The sequence below is a fragment of the Canis lupus genome, chromosome 1 (assembly GCF_048164855.1).
Source record: "Canis lupus baileyi chromosome 1, mCanLup2.hap1, whole genome shotgun sequence".
NCBI lineage: Eukaryota > Metazoa > Chordata > Mammalia > Carnivora > Canidae > Canis > Canis lupus.
The window spans coordinates 27,764,530-27,787,309 of record NC_132838.1 but is presented as its reverse complement, the minus strand read 5'-3'; the positions used below and the strand labels follow the sequence as shown (position 1 = coordinate 27,787,309).

The window sequence follows — 22,780 nt, the reverse complement described above, 5'->3', positions numbered from 1 at the left end:
TTCAATATAATTATCAATAACTTTCTCACTGCCCAAGGCCTAACATTAAGGCATGGTTTAATCAGGCGTTTTGTCCTGTACCTCAAGTAAATGCCTAGTATGAGTTGTCAAATATTTTCTTCTAACAAAAAGCAAAGATCAAAACTGCACCTGTCCTAACTTCAGGAAATGTCCTATTTTTAGCTTTTTATTAAATGCAATTATAATTGTGGTCAAAAGTACAAACTTGCAATTATAAAAAAAAATAAGTCCTGTGGATGTAATGTACAGTCTAGTCTGGTGACTAGTTAATATTACTCTATCCTATATTTGAAAGCTGATAAAAGAGATCTTAAAAGGTCTCATCACAAGAAAAAAAAATTGTAACTATGTGTGGTGATGGATGTTAACCACACTGTGGTGGTGTGATTATTTTGCAACTCATACATATATTGAATCAAGTTGTATAACCTGAAACATAATGTTACATGTCAACTGAATCTCAATAAAAATTTTTAAATAGTCCTAGAAAAAAGTGCATCATAGAAGCTGAAGCAGCTTCTTCCTCACTCAATGATTTTAGGGACAAGAACACGTGTGTTTTAGGATCTTTGACTTTCTAATGGTATTCAAAAACATTACTTTCAACAATCAGCACAAACTGCAACCTTAAAAGAATTACTCGGAAAACACCGCCACCTCCTGGCTTTTAAGACAAAGTACATCGAAGACTACAGGTTTGGTTCCAGACCACCACGGTAAAGCAAGTAACTCAATAAAGCAAGTCAAATGAATTGTGTGGTTTCTCAGTACATATAGAAGTTGCATGACACCATATTGTAGTCTATTAAGTGTGCAATAGCATTATGTCTAAAAAAAATCAATTTATATACCTTATTTAAAAAGTATGTTATTGCTAAAAAATGCTAACCATCATTTGAGCTTTGAGCAAGTCCATCTTTTTATTAGGGGAGGGTCTTGCCTGGATGTTGATGATTACTGACTCACTAGGTGGTGGTTGCTGAAGGTTGGAGGCTGTGGCAATTTCTTAAAATACGACAACAATAAAATTTGCTGGATGGATTGGATCTTCCTTTCATGAACAATTTCTCTATAGCATGTGATGCTCTCTGATAGCATTGAGCCACCATTAGAACTTTCAAAATTGGGAGTCAATCCTCTCAATCCAATAAGTCTACTGCTTTATCAACTAAGTATATGTAACATTCTAAATCCTTTGTTGTCCCTTCAACAATCTTCACCAAAGTAGATTTCATCTCAAAAAATGCTTTTGCTTATCCCTTAAGAAGCAACTCCTCACGCATTCAAATTTTATCATGACATTGCAGAATTCAGTCACACCCTCAGGCTGCACTTCTAATTCTAGTTCTCTTGTTTCTTCTATTGCACCTGCAGTCACTTACTCCACTGAAGTCTTGATCCCTTAAAGTCATCCATGAGGGCTGAAGTCCAACTCCTTCTAAACTCCTGTTAATGTGGATATTTTGAGCTCTCCCCCCCCCCCCAATTACAAATGTTCTTAATGGGACGCCTGGGTGGCTCAGGGATTGAGCATCTACCTTCGGCCCAGGGCATGATCCAGGAGTCCCCGGATTGAGTCCCATGTCGGGCTCCCTCCCTGCATGGAGCCTGCTTCTTCCTCTGCCAGTGTGCCTCTCTCTCTCTCTGTGTGTGTGTGTCTCTCATGAATAAATAAATAAAATCTTTTTTAAAAATGTTCTTAATGGTATCTAGAATGGTGAATCTTTTCTGGAAGGTTTTCTTTTTCTTTTTTTTTTTTTTAATAATTTTTATTTATTTATGATAGTCACACACAGAGAGAGAGAGAGAGAGAGGCAGAGACACAGGCAGAGGGAGAAGCAGGCTCCATGCACCGGGAGCCCGACGTGGGATTCGATCCTGGGTCTCCAGGATTGCGCCCTGGGCCAAAGGCAGGCGCTAAATTACTGCGCCACCCAGGGATCCCTCTGGAAGGTTTTCAATGTATTTTTTCCAGATCCATCAAAGGAATCACTATCTGTGGCAGCTCTAGCTTTATGGAAATGTATTTCTTAAATAATAACACTTGAAAGTCAAAATGACTCCTTGATCCATGGGCTGCAGAAAGACTGTTGTGTTAACAGGCATGAAAAGAACATTAATCTCGCTGCACATCCCCATCAGAGCTCTTGGGTGACCAGGTGCCTTGTCAGTGAGCAGTAGTATTTTGAAAAGGATCTTTTTTTTTTTTTTTCTGGTTCTTCAAAAGTTCTTCAAAATACTAAGTCAAGTTGCGAACAGATGTGCTGTCATCTAAGCTCTGTTGTTCCATTTATGGAACACAGGCAGAGTAGACAGACATAGAGTAATTCTTAAAGGCCCTAGGGCTTTCTGAATGGTAAATAAGCACTGGCTTCAACTGCAAGTCACCAGCTGCATTCACTCCTAACTGAAGAGCCTAACCTCTGAAGCCAAGCGTTGACTTCTCCTCTCTAGCTATGAAAGCTTTAGATAGCATTTTCTTCAAACTAAAGCTGTTTTGTCTATATCTAAAATCTGCTGTTTAGTGTAGCCAGCTTCATGAATGATCTTAGCCAGACCTTCTGGAGAACTCACTGCCGCTTCTATAGTAGCACCTGCTGCTTCATCGTACACTTTTGTTATAGAAACGGCTTCTTGCCTTAAACCTCATGAACTAACCTCTGCTAGCTTCAAACTTTCTTCTGCGGCTTCCTCTCCTCTTTCAACCTTCACAGATTTGGCGAGAGTTAGGGCCTTGCTCTGAATTAGGCTTTGGCTTAAGGGAATCTGGTGGCTGGTTTGATCTTCTATCCAGACCCCTAGAATTTTCTCCATATCAGCAATACAGCACATTATTGTGTTCACCAGAGTAGTACTCTTAATTTCCTTCAAGAACTTTTCCTTTGCGGGATCCCTGGGTGGCGCAGCGGTTTGGCGCCTGCCTTTGGCCCAGGGCGCGATCCTGGAGACCCGGGATCGAGTCCCACATCGGGCTCCCGGTGCATGGAGCCTGCTTCTCCCTCTGCCTATGTCTCTGCCTCTCTCTCTCTCTCACTGTGTGCCTATCATAAAAAAAAAAAAAAAAAAAAAAAAAAAATTAAAAAGAACTTTTCCTTTGCATCCACTACTTGGCTTAACGACACAAGAGACCTAACTAGCTTTTGGCCTATCTCATCTTTTGACATGCCTTTCTCACTAAGCATAATCATATCTGGCTTTGATTTAAAGTGAGAGCTATGTAATTCTTCCCTTCACTTGAGCACTTACAGGTCTCTGTAGGGTTATGAACTGGCCAAATTTCAATACTGTTGTGTCTCAGGGAATAGGGGGGTGCAAGGAGAGAGACAGGGGAATGACCAGTTGGTGCAGCAGATACGCACGTTATTTCTTGATTAGGTCTGCCATCTTACAAGGGTACATTTCATGGTGCCCCCAAAACACTTAGAGAGTAACATCAAAGATCACCATAACAAAAGAGGGTAATAAACAAGTCTGGAAAACTGAGAGACTTATCAAAGTACGGGAAAGATGGTGCCAATAGATTTGCTTGGTGCAGAGTTGTCACAAACCTTCCATTGCCAAAAACACAGTATCTGTGAAGTGCAATAAAACTGGTTATGCCTGTACTACATTTTATATTTTCCATGCCGGAAGAGATATTTAAACTGAAAAGGGTACAATAAACAGTGTCCTAAAAACAAGGCAAAAATACCCCTAAAATCCTATAAAAAGCCAAAAGAACAAAACTAAATAAACCTGAGAAAAAAGTAGAATCTAGCTACTTTAAGTGTATTCAAGTTGCATCTGAGGATACTGAGGGAGGGGCCTCTAATGCTTTAACCACCAAATTACCACCCATGATTTGAGAAATGGCAGAAGTAGGGGGAGACTGAATACAGACCAATTTATAAATAACACGAACCCTCATGGTCTCCTGGAAATTGTTCTTTTCTACAAGCAAGACATGCTATCCAAGTAATCTTATATTATTTAAAAAGCTCTCAAAACAGCACGTTAGGAAGTAGACGTTCTGTGTCTCTGTGTCCAGATTTCAACAGATTACATAGTCCCTCCACGCACGTCTGTGACCAAGCTAACGTTTTGCCTTTTAAAAAATGGTGGTTTTTTTTGCTGTTCTTTCACATCTATTTAATAGTATAGAAGAAAACTTACTTCTTAATTTTCTCTTCTGGAAATTGGTGGCATCACTGTACCTCCTAAGGTACTTTTAAAGATTAAATAGGTTATTTATGTCTAGTACATAGCATTTAGCATGTGTTCATTAAATGGTAGCTATTACTATTTGATGGATTCACAGGTAATTGCATCTTATAATCAAATAGTATTATTTAATGAACTGACACAAAATCTGAGAAGTCCACATTAACAGACAGAAAAAAAAGGAGATCACAACAGGTTAGGCAAGGGTCAGCAAACTATGGCCAATGGGCCAGTGGCTATTTTGTGAAAAAAAAAAAAAAGTTGTTGTTGTTGTTTTTTAAAAGAATTCATTTATTTATTCATGAGAAATACGGAGAGAGAGAGGCAGAGACCCATCCAGAGAGATAAGCAGGCTCCCCACAGGGAACCTGATGTGGGACTCGATCCCGGGACTCTAGGACCATGCCCTGGGCTGAAGGCAGGTGCTAAATCACTGAGCCATCCAGGGATCCCGTTAAAAAAAAGTTTTAATGGAACATGCCATTCTCAAGTATTTACCTAATGACTATGTGAGCAGCTGAGCAGTTGTGACAAAGACCACATACCCTCAAGTCTAAAAGAGTTACTGTCTGATCCTTTAAAAAAAAAGTTTGTCAATTCCTGGGCTACCCCAGAGAGACAAAATCAATATAATAAAATGTAACATTGACAAATTTTAAAGCCCACGTTTTGTTTTGTTTATTAAGATAAACAAAACTGTTTGTCATGGTTTGTGACTGAATCCTGGTTTGAACAAACCAGCTGCAAGCAGAATTTTGAAGGAAATCAGTACCTATCTGAGTGACAGATAATACTGGGGAATTACTGTTCATTTTGTTACATGCAATGATAGAGTGGTTATGGAGACAATATGCAATTGGGATGACCTACTCTGAGATACAGAATAGCAGATATAATTGTATTGTAAAACCAAAAAATGTCATGTTACTGTTTCATCTCTTAACAACTATTAAAACTAGGTGATAGGTATACAGATACTTGTTATATATTCTCTCTATAATTATCTGAAAATTTCCATTAACACCTTTTTAAAAAAAAAAGATTTATTCACTCATGATAGACAGAGACAGAGAGAGAGGCAGAGACACAGGCAGAGGGAAAAGCAGGCTCCATGCTGGGAGCCCGACGCGGGACTCGATCCTGGGACTCCAGGATCATGCCCTGGGCCAAAGGCAGGCGCTAAACCCCTGAGCCACCCAGGGATCCCCATCCGTAACACCTTTAAAGAATGTTTAAGAAAAAGACTTTACTTCACACTAGATCATACTAAGACATAAAACTGCAATTACTTAAAAAAACAAACAAAACCTAGGCTAGATAGGAGTGACCAGAGCAAAGAAGTAGTAGCCTTCTTTGTAACTGACACATCTAGAATATCCTAACATCATTTAAAGAGGGCAATGATAACCAAATATCCAGAGGAAAGTCGAATGGCATGAGATACAAAAATAGAGTGTGAGGAAAGTCTCAGGACATTTAGCACAGGAAAGAAAAGAGAGCAGTTGTTCTCAAATATCTGAATAAAAAGGATACTGCAAACCAGTTAAAGTCACATGGAAGCAGATCTCACGAAACCACACCAATAAACAAGTACCTGTAAAGCAGTTGCTCCAAGGAAGAAAAGTATCAAAAAAAGAGGAGGCGGGGTTAGAGAATAAACCAACGGCAATTAGCAATGTTATGGAATGAGTCTTTCATTCTAGTGGAAGATGAGACTAGATGGTTCCGAAGATCCCATCTAATTCTAAAATACCAGATTCTAACATCTTAGATGAAGACATGCTATAGATAAGCTTAGGAATGATATGCTAAATTTTGACTTCAATTCTAGAGCTAGGGACGCCTGGGTGGCTCAGTGATTTAGTGTTTGCCTTTGGCTCAGGGGGTGATCCCGGAGTCCCAGGATCAAGTTCCACATCGGGCTCCTTCCATGGAGCCTGCTTCTCCTCCCTTTCCTTGTGTTGTGTCTCTGCCTCTCTCTGTGTGTCTCTCATGAATAAATAAAATCTTTAAGTAATATCCCAATTCTCAACTTCCCATTTTCCCTTCAACATGCATTTGTGTTCAAAGGGGCAGGCAGTAAAGGAAGACACCAGCACTAAGGGGCAAAGGTACAGGCACACAACTCAAACCACAAACCTTTAACTCGTGTGGCAGCGTGACCTTCCTTCATGAAGACATTTTAGTGCATGGCACAAGAGCTCTTCCTTAGCTCTTTAGGGGCCCATCCCTAGGGTTGGCATTTTTGTGTTCTAGCCACAGGAAGAAAATTTTACTAACAGGCCTGGCCTCAAAAACGCTTTTATTTTCCAAAAGAAAGGATCATATATTATGCTACCCCTATTATATAAAACATTTAACAAATACTTAATTATCAAGCAAAAGTATTTGATATACAAAACTGTTATCACATTAGGTTAAACAGAATGTTAAAGTACCTTCATTACTTTTGCCTCTGCCTACTATCTACGACTCAGGCTAAATACCAGTTCTGAAGAGTGGTACGCAGATAGCATTCATGTAAATAACTTGCATCAAAACGAACTGTTGTAATTTTTTAAATCTGTATTAAGAAAACAATAAAAATACTGTTTTTCATGGAAATTAATTAATAACAACTGGGGCTTTGTCAGCAAATACCTATTTAAAAAAATAGAAAGGAAGAATTTTTATGCTTCAGTCAGTAAAAATATTTGTATCGGTGCCTAAAAGATAGTGGAGGAAAATTTAAATGATGCTGAATTTCTGAAGGAGTGCTTAGTAAAAGATATGTCAATGGTGTATACTCTCGTGAAAAAGTTCCAGTTAAAAAAATAAAGTATTTTGTGATATAAGAATACATAATCTGGGGTGCCTGGGTGCCTCAGTCAGTTAGGCATCCAACCTATGGTTTTAGCTAAGGCCATAGGGTCGTGAGATTGAGCCCCAAGTTGGGCTCCGCACTCCATGTGGATTCTCTCCCCCTCTCCTTCTGCCCCTCTTGCTCATGCTTGCAGTCTCTAAAACAAATACATCTTTAAAAAATATATAATTCAGTATCTATTTCATATTTAATGTTTAAATAGCAGCCTACTTACGAATTTCACTATTTCATTATGTACTAAAACCTACCTATAAAGTAAGAGAACTTGGATCCTAATGGAAGCTATGTGACAGTAGGCTAGCTCTGAACTATTCCCACACTTATTTGTAAAATGCGCACATTGTTTACTTGTCACATGATTGTTTTGAGAAATGAATGAACACCTCACAAATCACAATATCTCGATTAAAGTAATGCCATATTAGCCAGTGCTAACATTAACTAATGTATTATTGTGGATAACAAGAGAAAAAGTATATTTTACTGAATACAAATGAAATCTAGGGAATCAGACTCAAGAGATTAGAAATTGGGTGTATCAATTCCTTACTAAGTAAAAGAAAAATTTATTTTGGATAGATTTCTTTTTTTTTTCTTTTTAAGACTTATTTGAGAGAGGGAGAAAGTGCACATGAGCAGGAGGCAGGGCAGAGGGACAGAATCCAAGCAGACTCTTCGCTGAGCGTGGAGCTGTACACAGGGCTTGAGGTCAGGATCCATGAGTTCATGACCTGAGCCAAAATCACGAGTCTGACACTTAAATGACTAAGCTACCCAGGAATGAATTGTATAGATTTCTTAGTATTTTAAACAAATGGTCTTAATGCATGATTTTTAAGCAGAGAGCATGTCATTTTCTGATTGCATAAAAAATACTCAAAGAAAAAGTCATCCATAGTCCTATCACAGTGATAAACTAATTTTTTTTTTCCTATGCTCATGTAGGCACATGTTTCTAGGCTGCTGAATCTTTCTATTTATCTGCATCTTAAACAAGTTTGCATCATGTGTATATGCTGGCATTTAGTCAACAAAGTATTTTGTAAAAGTCTTTGACAATGTGAGTTATAAGAAAAAGTAATATTGAATTAACTGGTGAGGGCGAACTTCCTTAAATACTAATGAGGGTGAACTTGTAAAATATTACTCCTCATATTTACTCTATGTTAATTGTCTCAGATCCTTTGTTCATTTGCCTTCTGAGATTTCTTACTGATTTATACAAGCTTTTATATGTTAAAGAATATTAACCTTTGCCTGCTTATACTATTCCTTCTGCTAAAATTATTCACCTGGCTCATTCCTATTTGTTCTATAGCTCAGCATCACCTTCATTTAATCAATTCTGTAACAATGAACTGGAAATCTACGCATTAGGCCTTCTACGAGGGTACAGGAATCTAGCAATGAACAAGACCTGGTAGAGGGAACGGCAGGTATTCTCAGCTCTGAGGTGAGTTAAGAGTACGAACTATTCATACATGAAGAAGGGCCAGCATGGCTTGAGGGGAAAGAGTGGCACAAGACCAGGCTGGACATGCAGGAAAGGGTCAAATTATGTCTTCCAGGCTGTATTAAGGATCTTCACATTCATCCCAAGAGTAATGGGGAAGTAAAAGTGAAGCAAGAAATGACATGAAGTATTTACTTTTTAAAAATATATCACTGGCACTTCTGTAATGGGAGAATGGACTGGATGTTAAGAATGGGCAGGAAACTCGGTCAGGGTCTAGTAGAGCAGTCCTGTGAGAGAGGACAGCAGTGGAGACCAGGGTGGATGAAGATGAAAAGAAGTAGACAGAAGAGTGATATTTGTGGCTGATATGAGGAAGACGAAATGGGAGATGAAGGATGACTCTAGGTTTGTGGCCTTAGATACTATTTACTGTGAGAGAAACACCAGAGGGAAAGCAGGTTGCAGAGGAGATGGGACATGAAGGAGGGGTAAGGATTCTCTGGAGAAATGTTGAAGGAGCCTGTGAGACACCGAAAGGGAGGTCCAGAGCAAAAAATCAGATAAGATTCTGTCACTCAGTATAGGCTGGTATAGATTAGAAGTGAAAATCTGAAAACCCTACTATAAAAGGTAATTAAAACCATGATGGGTAAAATAAGAAATCAAAGGAACTAAGAAATCTGATCCCTAAGACCGAGCCAAGGTATCCCTACTCTGAGTCCCATTACCAGGTTGCTATGCAAACCACTATCACAGCATTTTTTCACACTACAGTGAAATTTCATGTTTGTCTCTCCCTGCTAGACAATAGATTCCACAGACTCATATCAAATCTTACTTATTTTTATACCCAAGCCTTAGCATAGTTCCCAAGACACTAAACATATTCAATAAAATGTCTGCAAGAGCTTAACTGTTAGCTTGAGATCAAAAAGCAGTACACACACACAGACACACTAAAGTTTAAGAGTTCAGACTCTGGAGTAGATCACCTGGGTTAAATCCAGACTGGTAAATACCATTTACCAGTCGTGTGACACTGGGTAAGTTATTTAATGCCTCTGTGCCTTAATGTCCTGATCTATAAAACAAGGCAGGTAATAGTACCTATTACAGAGTGTTGCAAAAGTTGACATTTTATGCAAAACACTTGCACATGGCAAGCATTATATATTTAGCTATTCCCATCGCTACAATTACAATCTCCTTGCTTCATCTCCCAGGAATAGAGAAATGTTCAAAAATGGAAAGGATTTCCAATTATTTGTTGTGGTCCTCAAGCTGGGGAACACAACAGATCATGTTCCTTCAAGTGTAAAAGCAAGGAGTAAAAATAAAGAATATAATTTTGTTTATCTAGTAAGTAAAATTAATATTTAAAAAATAAATTTAACAGTGACGTTTAAAAAATCCCCAATAGGGGATCCCTGGATGGCTCAGCGGTTTGGCGCCTGCCTGCCTTTGGCCCAGGGCGTGATCCTGGAGTCCCGGGATCAAGTCCCGTGTCAGGCTCCCGGCATGGAGCCTGCTTCTCCCTCTCCCTGTGTCTCTGCCTCTCTCTCTCTCTATGTCTATCATGAATAAATAAATAACATCTTTAAAATAAATAAATTAAAAAAAATCCCCAATAATAAAACCATTTCAAACCAAGTATTGATTGTGTGAGGGTTTTTTGGGGGGGAGGGGCAGAGATTGGGGAGAAGAACAGGAAGAGAGAGGGAAAAACAATCTGACCAAGGCTATTACATATTACAAAATGTGTATTTTGCTAACTTACTTAGCTAGGTATGGGCAAACACAGGCAGACGGAAAAGTGACAATCAGAAATTAAATTGCAACAGAACTGTTTATCATGTTCATTTCACTTAAAGTATAAATTTATTATGTTCATTTCATTGCACTTCTAAGGAATCAGTTTTCTCCAGCAGGTCTTGTGTCTATATTTTTCCATATTATGGGTTATCATTTCAAAAACTGTTATCACTTTATAAAGAATTTTGTTATTTGTCCTAACTTACCCATAAGTAGCCACAATTTCTGAGACTAATTAATCCATTAGTTGATAATAAGCTAATAAAAGCCATGTACTTTTAAAAAGATTATTATTTTCTACGTATACATGTTAATTCCCTAGGTGGCTAAGACAAAACAAATCAAATAACCCCTCTTTCAACTTCTGGTTGGTGTCATTGGCATGCATAAAGTTCAAACTTCTCTGTATTCTGATTTTTTTTCAGGGATGTGAATGCAAGACTCAAACTTGAACACTGACAGCTCATCAAGAATTTAATCAAGAGAAAGCACGGCAAGATGAAAACACAACATGTGAAATTTTCTATTTTGACAGTTTCCTTTCAGCTGCTTTTACAGGTTTACACTTCATATAAAATGTGTGCTCGAGTGCAGACAACCCGTTTTAAGGTCTATGCCATGCATGACTGCCATTTTAAGAAAGCAAAGGCAGAATTATGAAATAAGCTAGCTAGCTGGAAAATAGTATACAGAGTTCAAATTCTTCTAGGTAAAAAATAATTTTTACTATTTAGTAAAAAAGTAATATCCTTAAATAAAAGCAAACAGGATTACAGAATGAATACTCTCTCCACATGTAAGCACCATTAAGAATTTATTTTACTCAGAACTGTCAGGTTTTTAATTGACTAAGGGCTATGTCACTCAAAAACAGTAAGTATGGAGAACTTGCCTAAAGAGTAGAAGAAAGCCATAACATTTCTTAAACTGGAAATTAAGGCCTGTTAGAAAGTCTAAAAATACTTTAAATAGCACAATAGTAAGCTGAGTAATTAGATAATATACAAGTAAAAGAAAGGATTCTTACACGGAACATAAAACAAGAGTGATAAAGAAGTTTTCTAACTGGAACACTAGTTCTTAACTATTAAGAAAAAGATAAACCAAATAAAAACTACAAAAAGCCTCACCCCCAGAGATATTGATTAACTAACCTTTGTAGGGTCCTAATTTTTAAAAACATCTCTAAGCTGTTTCTAATGGGCAGCCAGTTGAGAGCCACTGGGCCGAAACGTCACAAAAGGTCATCAAAATAATGGAATTTTCCTTTTAGCAGGTCCTTAAAATGGGCTCTATTCTCATATCAGGCTTGTTTATCATTAGAGAACATCAAGACTTCTGCACTCTGTTTACCATGTATTGTTTCCTTAAGTTGATTCACGCATGAAGCCTTCACAACCTGCCTTGTTCTCTGCATGGTATGAGGTGTTTATGAATGAGTGGCTCACGGCTGAATCTGATGTCACAGTTGAAACTCCCTCCTACTAAACCTCTCCAGAAGATAAAGCCCTGGGCACTCCTGATTCTCAAAACTTTTCCTCATGCACCCCCTATTTTTTGGCTTCTGAGGCAAATTTCCTATGTTCTCCTCCCATCTCAAATACTTCCATCTGCTCCTTAACTTGGAGGTTCTTAACTGAAATCCATGACAGTTCCTGAAAAGCTCAGTAATAGGTTCCAGAGGTGAGGAACCCCTTGAAATTGTATACACACAGATTTGGATGCATATCTGAGGCCATTTTCTTTCTTTCTTTCTTTCTTTCTTTCTTTCTTTCTTTCTTTCTTTCTTTCTTTTCTTTCTTTCTTTCTTTCTTTCTTTCTTTCTTTCTTTCTTTCTTTCTTTCTTTCTTTTTCTTCCTTCCTTCCTTCCTTCCTTCCTCCCTCCCTCCCTCCCTCCCTCCCTTCCTTTCCTTCCTTCCTTTCCTTCCTTCCTTCCTTCCTTCCTTCCTTTCTTTCTTTTTTCTTTTTCTTTTTTTTAGATCTTCAATGAGTTTAAGATCTCTAAAGGTTATAAACCACTGCCAAAAATCCTTTTTTAAGCTTCCCAGGTTTTAATGTGCTATCTATGAGTTTATGGCACCTACATCAATCCTATATTCTTAACTAGCTGTTTGGCATATTCATTAAATTAAGCCAACATATCCAAAATTTATCAATCCCCTCTGAAATACTTGTGGTCTCTTAATTCTTCATTTCAGTTAATGGAACCACCCTCCAACACTCAGACACCTGAGTCAAAGATTTCAGAATCATTCTTTCGGCTCTTCTTTTTCTCTTATACCCAGTTAACTTTTCATGTAGCTTCCTTTCTGCATCCAGAGCACTGGTATTTTATTTCAGGCTTTCACATGTTCTTATGGCTATGGCCTTCTAATGGAACTTTGCTTGTAGTCTCCACAGTCTAGTCCATCTACCAAATAAGCTCCCAGAATTATCTTCCTACTTGTGCCACACCCTGCTTAAAGAAAAGTCTCTTGGCTCTCTTGCACAGACAAAATAGAATCTAGCTTGCTTGGCCTGGAATGCAGTGAGTTCCAAGTCTCCAATTTACCTTTTGTAACCTAATCTTTCACTTCCACAACTTAACAATCTCCACTTTTTACCATTTCTCCTACAACACCAGACCATTTTCTAATTTTGTATTGGCCCAGGATGCCCTTTCCTCCCTGCTTCAACTAACAGACTCTTATCCATAATTGGGTTCACTGAATATCCTATCCTACTGTGGCTAGGCCCTGGAATAGAGCTCAGAACAAAACAGTCAGGTAAGGAAGCCTCCTGGCAACTGTAAAATCTGACAACAAACGGACACGCAATTAAAACAATTAGAGAACGTGATCTATATTATAAAGGAAATAAGATGACAAGAGAAACTCTAGGGGGAATGATGCAAGCAGGCCTCTTAACTTCCTCGGAGATGACAAATTATTAATATGAGATCTTGCAGGATAAGGAGCCAGTCAGGAAAAATGAGAAAGGGATTCTCAGCAGAGGGCACTGCAAAAGTACTGTCTCCATCAGAACTGTGTGCTAGACCATAGGCACTGCACTTCTTGAAGAGAACTGTTGGATACAAATGTGTCTTTAGAATTTGGCTTAGCTGGCACTTGGTCATCAACTCAATAAATAGTTGCTAACTTAAATGAACAAGAGCAACTAAAAGAGAACTGTGAGGCTAAGGAATAAATAGGAAGGGTAGACATTTTTCACTGTAACAAATAAAAATCTTAGTAGCACCAAGCCACTCAAGTTCTCTGGCAGTATCCCATTATATCCTTATTTAATTTGCTGGTACATTTTGCTTAGTATTCATACACCTAACAAATTATGAATGGTTTCAGTTCAGACCCCCAAATCCTGAAGGGCAATTGTGTAAAAGCAACTGCTTTTACAAATACAGAAACATGGGGATCCCTGGGTGGCTCAGCGGTTTGGCGCCTGCCTTTGGCCCAGGGAGCGATCCTGGAGTCCCGGGATCAAGTCCCACATCGGGCTCCCTGCGTGGAGCCTGCTTCTCCCTCTGCCTGTGTCTCTGCCTCTCTCTATGTTTCTCATGAATAAATAAATAGAATCTTAAAAAAAAAAAAAAAAAAGAGCTGAGTGAAGTAAGTCAGTCGGAGAAGGACAAACATTATATGTTCTCATTCATTTGGGGAATATAAATAATAGTGAAAGGGAATATAAGGGAAGGGAGAAGAAATGTGTGGGAAATATCAGAAAGGGAGACAGAACATAAAGACTGCTAACTCTGGGAAACGAACTAGGGGTGGTAGAAGGGGAGGAGGGCGGGGGGTGGGAGTGAATGGGTGACGGGCACTGGGGGTTATTCTGTATGTTAGTAAATTGAAAACCAATAAAAAATAAATTAAAAAAATAAAAATAAATTAAAAAAATAAATAAAAAACAGCAACAACAAAAAGAAACAAATAAACATGATTTTGATGTAAGGAAAGAATTATTTTAATTAAAACATTCACACAAATCCCTAGCACTTTTGATGTATATATTCCCTTCTCTTTCTCCTAAGAGTTACGTTCTCCATTTTAACCCCAAGGGTCCTAATTCATCCACATCCTAAGTTCATTCCATGACAATTGGTCATACACTAGCTAACAGTTACTTTCAGCATATCAATCATCCAATTGGATGGGTATAAATGATAAAGCCACCATGCCTCTCTTTATGAAGTGAGAATGAGAATATAAGAAGACAAATTAAGAATGTAGCTTCAGACATTTGAAACTCTTCCAAATTAACAGGCCCCAAACAGAAAGCCTAGAAAGAGTAATGTAAAAGGCAAAAGCCTAGAAAGAGTAATGTAAAAGGCACACATTCTTAATGGACACACAAATAAAACAATTATCCAAGCAGTAGTGTACTATGTAGGCACTAAAGCAGATTTTCAAGATCACTGGCCAGCCAAAGGTTTCCTCTGCTATACTAAATATTTATATTAGCAACATGCTGCTAAGAGGATGATAAAAGTAATATCACATGGCTTTTTTTTTATCAGTTATAAACTGTTGAGCTGTGTCACATACCTTACTCTAGGTCCCCCATCACCACCAAAAAAAAGGAGTAGAGAATTGGGTTAAGAAATCTAGTGCACCTTTGAGATTAGCATACCAAGGTCATGCTGAGGAAAGTCTAATGAATTGGTGACTATGCCTTCAAAATGGTTGTGCTTCCCACATCTACCCTACTCTGCCACCAGCAGAAATCCTGGGATTTAGTCAACTCATGAGCAATTAAAGGATGCTCATTACAACTTCACTAGGTTACACATGCATACAAATAATTGGAGATAGCCAAGAAGCTCACTGTAGCCATAAGCTAGTAAGAAAAAAAAAGGCTTTATTGCTCAACAAAAGTAACCTGATAAATGAAAAAGAATGGGGTGGTTCTTGTTCCATAAAAGCTTCAGGTTTACCATGAATCTTAGCTGAGGTTCAAATGATAATGGGCTCTATGAATGTTGACCAGGTCAAAAACCAAATTCCCATCTTCATATTTGTACATTTGGATTACACATTAGCTTTACTGTCTTTATATTTCAAGGACAACGACATCTATCCCTGAGAAAGTGTGGTGGGAAGAACACTAAGGAAACATTAATAATGTGTTAGTCAAACCTGTATTTCAAAAGGGGCTCTTATTCTGGACAATACTGACACTTTGGAGACCTGTTTTTGTAAAAATTTCCCATTCCAGTCCTTAAAATATCTAAAATTAAAGGATATGTGTATATGTGTATGTATCTATGTATCTATATTTCTATGGATACAGATATCAGTGAAATTGCCATGACCTTTTCTTTGCTTATCTCAATATTTTCCAGATCCAGGATCCATGATGGCTATGGGAATAAAGCTAACAATACTCTATCAATACTAAATCAATCTGGCCAATACAGTGATTACTCAACTAAATCAGCAATATTAACTAGACTTTATTCTCTTTAAATAGGAAAACAAAAGCCACATCTCCAAATACTAGCATATTGGCCAATCTTCTTACAGGGAGATGGTATAAAACAAACTAAAACAAACATGGCACAGTATGGAAGAAAGAGTTATAAAACTCTACTTCTATACATTTAGAGCAAAACGTATTTTAATAGCATGTTTTAGGGCAGCCTGGGTGGCTCAGCAGTTTAGTGCTGCCTTCAGCCCAGGGTGTGGTCCTGGAGACCCAGGATCGAGTCCCACGTCAAACTCCCTGCATGGAGCCTGCTTCTCCCTCTGTCTGTGTCTGTGCCTCTGTGTGTGTGTGTGTGTGTGTGTGTGTGTCTCATGAATAAATAAATAAAATCTTAAAAAAATAAAAAATAGCATATTTTATATAAATTTTGGTAATATACATTCTATAAAAATACTATTTCAACTAAAAACCATGAGCTTGATATTAGCCAAAATGGGAAAGAACAGTTTGCCATTCAATGTATAAACGAAAAAGCAGAAACATTTATTTTCTGTCAGCAGTTTCAAATGTCCATATAACTAAACTAAAACATTTGGATTTAACTTTGAAAAGTTAAGCATTGCAATAACAGCCTAAACAAAGCCACAATTATCAAGTTATTCCCCTGATTAAGCAAGCCTCAGTATATGGTGTTAGCCTTACCATAAACAAATAATTTTCCAGTCTTATGCAGTCACTCTTGAGCCAACCGAATTACTGGAACAGAGCAGCAGTTTCAGCTACTTCTAAAATTACAAGAAAGCTACTATGTAGAACATTTATAGTGACACAGAAAACTCGAATTAAATGGCTGGACAAAGACACCAACAAGTTTCAAGTTTACCACCATTTCAAGTTATACAAGCAAAAATAGTATCCTTTAAAGAAAGACTAATTCTGCTAAATGAAAACCATCAGGGTCTATTCCTTTTATTTAGGAGCACCATACAGCAAAACAAGCGGTCAAGTCCACAGGGTAATAGCATTTCAATAGCTGCAATGTGGTGCCAGACCAGGCTTTGTTGGCCTTCCTATTCTGAGAGATATCTCTTTATACTTAGTCCATCTGCCATAAGTGATAACCAAATGCCTGTGTGATAATTCAAAATTAAAACAAAAATGCTTCCCTCCCCCCAAAACTAACAGCAGAGAAGTGTCCAACAGTCAATGATCGCAAATCAAGAATTCCAATACTTTAACAGAAAGCTTCCAGAGGGAAGAAACAAAACATACAGCTGGTTCACCTTTTTTTTTTTTTTTAAAAGATTTATTTATTTATTCGTGATAGACATAGAGAGAGAGAGAGAGAGAGAGAGAGAGAGAGAGAAAGGCAGAGACACAGGAGGAGGGAGAAGCAGGCTCCATGCCGGGAGCCCAACGCGGCACTCGAGCCCGGGTCTCCAGGATCAAGCCCTGGGCCAAAGGCGGGCACCAAACCGCTGAGCCACCCAGGGATCCCCCAGCTGGTTCACCTTTAACGTGCTGCCTAGTATCATCGCTGCTGGGAGAATCAGCTGATAGTTTTGTTTTTAAAGATTTTATTTATTTATTCATGAGACACACACAGAGAGAGGCAGAGACACAGGCAGAGGGAGAAGCAGTTTCCTCACAGGGAGCCAATGTGAGACTACTCACAATGCTGAGCACCATTCTGGTTTACCCTTAACTCTCACAGCAACTCCCATAGGCTAGTACTAATATTAACCCCATACTGCAGGTGAAGAAACTGAGGAATCAAGGCAGTGAAGTAACTTGCTCAAGGCCACATCACCAAGAAGCAGCAAAGCCACTATGTTCAACACAGAAAACCTGTATCCAGAGTCCAAGCTCTTAAGCGCTGTATCAGCCTTAATCCCAAGAAAGCATAATTGATTTTAATCAACAATGTTCTGCCTCACGATGAAAACACCTGTAATCAATATATTATCAGCAAGAGGAAGTTAGCACCTGATTCTTTGGAACTATTAATAAAAAAAATTTTGACTTAAAATACTAAGAGTCAGCCATACATGTCCTAAGAAAACTCAACATACAAGCTGATTTGCAGTACTCTTGCTTGATGAATAAATTCTGCGTAGTCTAAGTTGCCAAACTTTTGTGCTGCATTTTTTTTGGTGAAATTGTAAACAGTTCCATTATAGATTCTTGCATGAAGGCTGATCTGAACTGTCCCAAAATTCACGTTAGTGTATATATATATTTTTTTAACATTTAATGGGATCTCTAGCAGCCTATTTCCCATACAAAACAAGCCATTTAAACCAAACTTTGAATTTTATCACCAGTCACAATATAAAACCAGATGAATATAATTTCTGATACAACCCTATTCATTTTCATTAATGACACACTTCTAGAATCTTGGCTTTTCCACAACACAAACACACACACTCCACCTCTCTTCTTGATAAAAGGGTGTATCACAATACAAAAGCCAAATTTGTATACGTGGCATGGAAAGACCTTAAACATGCATATACTCTTTCTCCTTTTTGAAACTGCCCAAGGTGGTATTCATGGGACAAGAGAAAAGACTGCATCTACTCAAGGCAGTAAACCATTATTCTTATTGTTTGAACTGATTTCAGAAAAAAAAAAAAAAAAAGGCCCTAATCATGTTAGACAAATTTTTGTTCCTTATAACTTGCAGCCAGCATAAAAAAGTTGAAATTGTAGGCATCAAGAATTAATCATTAATTAGACTAGATATCTGAAAGATTCCCCTCATCTACCAGATAATTACCTGAAGTGAAAAATACGTATATAAACTTTTATTAAAACGCTAATCTTCAAATATGCACATACACCTGCATGACATTAACATACAAGATGGCAACCCATAGTCCTGATCCTCAAGAAACTCCTAATTTAGCAGGCATGATGAAATCCGTACACCAACAGCACAAAAGATTTGTATGTATGTAAAAAAATATTTAAAATTCAAATTTGTGTGTCATGTTTTGGTATTCATGTACGTCATTTCTTTGCTATCTACACAAGTGCACAAAAAGCACCTGAGGAGAAACACCTTTCATCCAGCTGTACACACCTGATGTAGCATCAAGCATATAAAAGGTGAAACAAGCATCAGTATAAATCAGTATAAATTTCAGGAAATCCTTGTTTTTTAATTCAAATGTCACAAGACAGCTAAATTTTCAAAGCACTACAGGTTTTCGGTTAGAGATGCTAGAAACATTCTATAATAAATTCTTCTAAAATCAATTTAATTTTTATTTTTTAAAGCAATAATAATTTCATCACATGGTTGATGATGCAAGAGGATAATCACCAGATTAAAGACCTTCATTTAAAAACGCTGTCATTCACTTAACTAGATTATACAATATTTATTTTAAATGATGTGCCACATCCATGATAAGAAATAACATGCTAAAAATATTCAGTTGTGTATTTCACATGTATTTGTTCTACTTTAGAGCAAATTCTGCACATCCTATATATAGTAGTTGCCTTTCGTCTGTGGGGGATATGTTCCAAGATCTCTAGTGAATGCCTGAAACTCTACAAACCCTATATATACTACATTTTTCGCTATACATACATATTTATAATAAAGTTCAATTTATACATTAGGCACAGTAAGAGATTAACAATAGTAATAAAATAGAACAATTATAATGTGAGATGATAAAATGTCTGTGAGATGAACGATGCTGGCACTATGACCTAGCGTTAAACTACTAACATTCTGAGGATCATCTGCTTCCAGACCATGGTTGACCAGGGGTAACTGAAACCACAGGAGGCAAAACCACAGAAAAACAGGAGACAATCATATATCCACAAAGATTGTGCTACAAAAATTTTCCACATAAAGAAAAATTTGCAGAAATCACTTGAATTGTTCCCTCAAATTTGGCAAAGTGTAATTTCAGTCAAATATTAAGATGAAAAAAAATTAGAAAAGATAAGAAAATTTTAGAATAAGAATTATGAAAACCTTTCTACAATACTCTCTTGCCTTTAAAAAAGTGACTGTCTACACTATACTACCACTTAAACTTTGAAAACACCTTTAATCCTGAAAAGTAACAATATTTTGTACATGCCTTACTTCAATACAATCTTTTGAGTCTCAGCATGAGGCTCTTAACCTGTTGTATTGCACAAACAGAATGAAACATGTGACATGACTGCTCCAATTTTCCAAATAAAGGTGAGGGATACAGACAGAAAATAAAACAAAGTAACATTAATGAAAAGGATATATAGACCTACCACATCCGTTGAAAGTTGAAAACTCTGTTAAGAAACAAATAATACAAGCAGCACAAAAAAAATCATTTTGATTGAGACAGGATTTAATAAGGAGGGGAACTAAACCACCACCAAACCCTGGGAATACTGTAGTAGAGAGCAGGGAATGCCGAAATTGGGACTGTTACTAGAGGTGAAAGCTAGGGCGTGACCTCCAGTCAAGGGACATGGAAGGGACATGGAAGGGACAGAGCTAACCACAAACAGGTCTAGGGGAAGTGAGCATAATGGCAACCCCAGATTGAGGAAATTCACTAAGTCTCATTTGCACTATGAAAATCTTGGGACTCAGCATCCAACAGCCTCAAGCGTGGTCATCTCCCAGGAAATCCTTCACAGAACAGCTTTTATGAAAAGATTAAACAGCAGAGGAGACAATACTGTGTTTTTCCTCTTAGGAGTCCTAAAATGCAATTTTAAGTTTCCCAACGTTTATACTTCCACTAAAGGAAACTGCCCACCACTCTGCACATCCGTGAACTTCCTTCAAGAAGAGACGGTGAACCTCAATTCCATGAAAATCCTGAGTTAAAAAACTATTCTGGCACTACTCAACCAATCAAGAGCACTTAGTAGCAAGCAGATCATTGCAGGTTCTGATTTTGAAGGCAGAGAGTATGAAAGGAGGGGGCTGGGGACAAGGATGACACATTTTGTTTAAGAGAAGCCAAGCTTAGCAAAAAAAGTGGGAGACAAATAGAGGCTGTGGTTGGCATAATTGCTTCTGTGACTTATCAGTTTTATTTTCATCTTTAACCCTCCAATTTAAAGAAAGAGCTTTATTCTCACTGGACACAAAAATGATATTCTCTAGTAAGAATATGTAGCCACAGGGAAACCTCATCTACTGACCTGGAAGGATTTGGGAAAGTATAAAACCATTAAACAGTTAGTGATGTAAAGCATAAAGAGGTAATATAAGCTGATAAATATTTAACTGGACTTATCAAACTGAATAATTCTTCAAACGAGATAGCGAGAAAAGCCCCTTTTCCTTTTGGATAAACTGCCATTTTCTCAAACTTTAAGAGATGGCAGATTATGCTCCAATAGCTAAATCTTTTCCTTATATTTCTTTTTCAATTATCTCAAGGATTCTGTAATTGGTTCTTCACACACACACACAATCACACCAAGCTTGTTTCTTTTTTCCTTGAGCCAATGTTAAGGCACTGTCCTTAACCCTAAATACACAAGCCCACTCTGGTAAACTGCCAGTGTCGCTTTGGAACTGCAGGTGACAGATGCAGCCAGAGAGCTCACAGATGTGGACTGGCTGCAGTGTGAGTCTTGTTCCACTGAGCACATTGACAGAGCCCGCAGATGCACATCCCTGCAGAAGGAGTCTTAAAAAACCGTCATTCCCAATTAAATTTACTTGTAGGGCTCTTACTGGCTGTCATTAAGCGCTTATTCCAATTCTCATCCTTGCTTACCCCTGCCCACAATTCGTCTTATCTTTCTTCGTTCCGGGCCCTTCTTCATCAAACCTAATTTGGTTAATAATAATAACAATAATAAAGCGGGGCTGTTGGCGTGGCCAGCACCAGGAACCCGCGAAGGTGCGATCTGGGAGCCTTCCCGCCGCGGCAGAGGCCGCTGGAAGTTTACTGGGAAGCAATGGACCCCTAGCATCTTTGCAGGATCCGTCTTTCCTCTGGGTGAGAGCTTCAGGGAGCAAGCGGCGAGACAGTTGGGGGATCTCCCTTCTCCCGTCTTTCCCAGGGGTAGCTAGCACGAAAAATAAAATACCTCTTATGCTACACCCTACTCGATAACGCTCGCAGGCAGGCACGCCCCGCCCCCACGCCGTTATCCCCGATGAGCTCCCCAAATATCACCCAGTCCTCCTAACAAGTGGACCCCCCCTCCGGCCCGCGGGCCAACTGCCCCCCACCTCCGTTCCCGTCCTCGGGTCGTCCGCCCCCGCACATCCCCGCCGCGGCACGGCCCGGCTCGCACACAGCAGCCCCGGCGCTCAGGCCGCCCGGTCGCCCGCGCTCCCCCAAGCCCAGGGTCGCCTACAGGGTTACCGTGGGAAGAGGGGGCGGCGGCAGAGAACGCGGCGGCAGCGCTGCTGCCGGTTACGTCGGACGCGAAGGATAAGCTGGAGGACGAGGATGATGATGAGGCGAGCGCGCTCCCCAGTCTCCATGGAACTCCCGCCCCGGCCCGTTGCTAGGAGCCCCCGAGGCTCGGGCTCCGTCTTTCGTGCTTTGTTGTTCCGGGTACTGGGCTGCCGCTTCTTCCCCGCGACAATAAATAGACCCGACGCAGGGGGAGCATAGAGACAGCGCGCGGAGGCTAGAGCGCCGCCGGGCTGGATGCCCCTGGGTTCCTCGCTAGCCACTCATTTCCGGCTCTCACTGCTCCCGTCATTTCCCCCCGCCCCTTTCCCCACTTTCCCTTCCTCCTTCCTGGTCCCCGGAGGCGGGCCCCTCCCGCTCTTGGCTTGGCGACGTCCGGGAATGGGGGGCAGGGACGGCGACTGGGCTACATCCTTTTTTTTTTTTTTTTTTTTTGCTTGAGGACCGTCTAAAAAGATTTCGAAAACACTGCGCGACCTTTTTTACGTTTTTAGCCGATATCTAAACATAAGTACCAAATTCCTGCCGACACTAGCCTACAGAGGGACTTTAATTGATGAAGACTTTAGAACTTTCTCGTTAGCTCGTTCGACTTAAAGG

At 39.0% G+C, this 22,780-nt stretch overlaps 2 protein-coding genes across 8 annotated transcripts in view; one reads left to right on the top strand and one right to left on the bottom strand.

The window, feature by feature from the left end:
* The window catches only part of SLC2A12 (solute carrier family 2 member 12), an 83,352-nt gene extending 71,836 nt beyond the window's left edge, over nucleotides 1-11,516 (top strand). The window contains exon 5 of the mRNA XM_072824220.1: nucleotides 10,778-11,516. Within this exon, the coding sequence (XP_072680321.1) occupies nucleotides 10,778-10,811 (34 nt within the window). The 3' untranslated portion in view covers nucleotides 10,812-11,516. The remainder of the gene's footprint in view (nucleotides 1-10,777) is intronic.
* TBPL1 (TATA-box binding protein like 1) overlaps nucleotides 1-22,780 on the bottom strand; it is a 38,385-nt gene that overhangs the window by 15,062 nt on the left and 543 nt on the right. The window contains exons 1-2 of one of the 7 annotated variants that reach the window (XM_072824260.1): nucleotides 22,127-22,273; nucleotides 16,476-16,558 (exon numbers count right to left, since the gene is read on the bottom strand). The exons of 4 other annotated variants lie outside the window; for them this stretch is intronic. The gene's annotated coding sequence lies outside the window, so the exon portion shown is untranslated. Of the gene's footprint in view, nucleotides 1-16,475; nucleotides 16,559-22,126; nucleotides 22,433-22,780 lie in introns of those variants that run through there. 2 more of the 7 variants (XM_072824234.1, XM_072824249.1) reach the window with 2 other exon arrangements.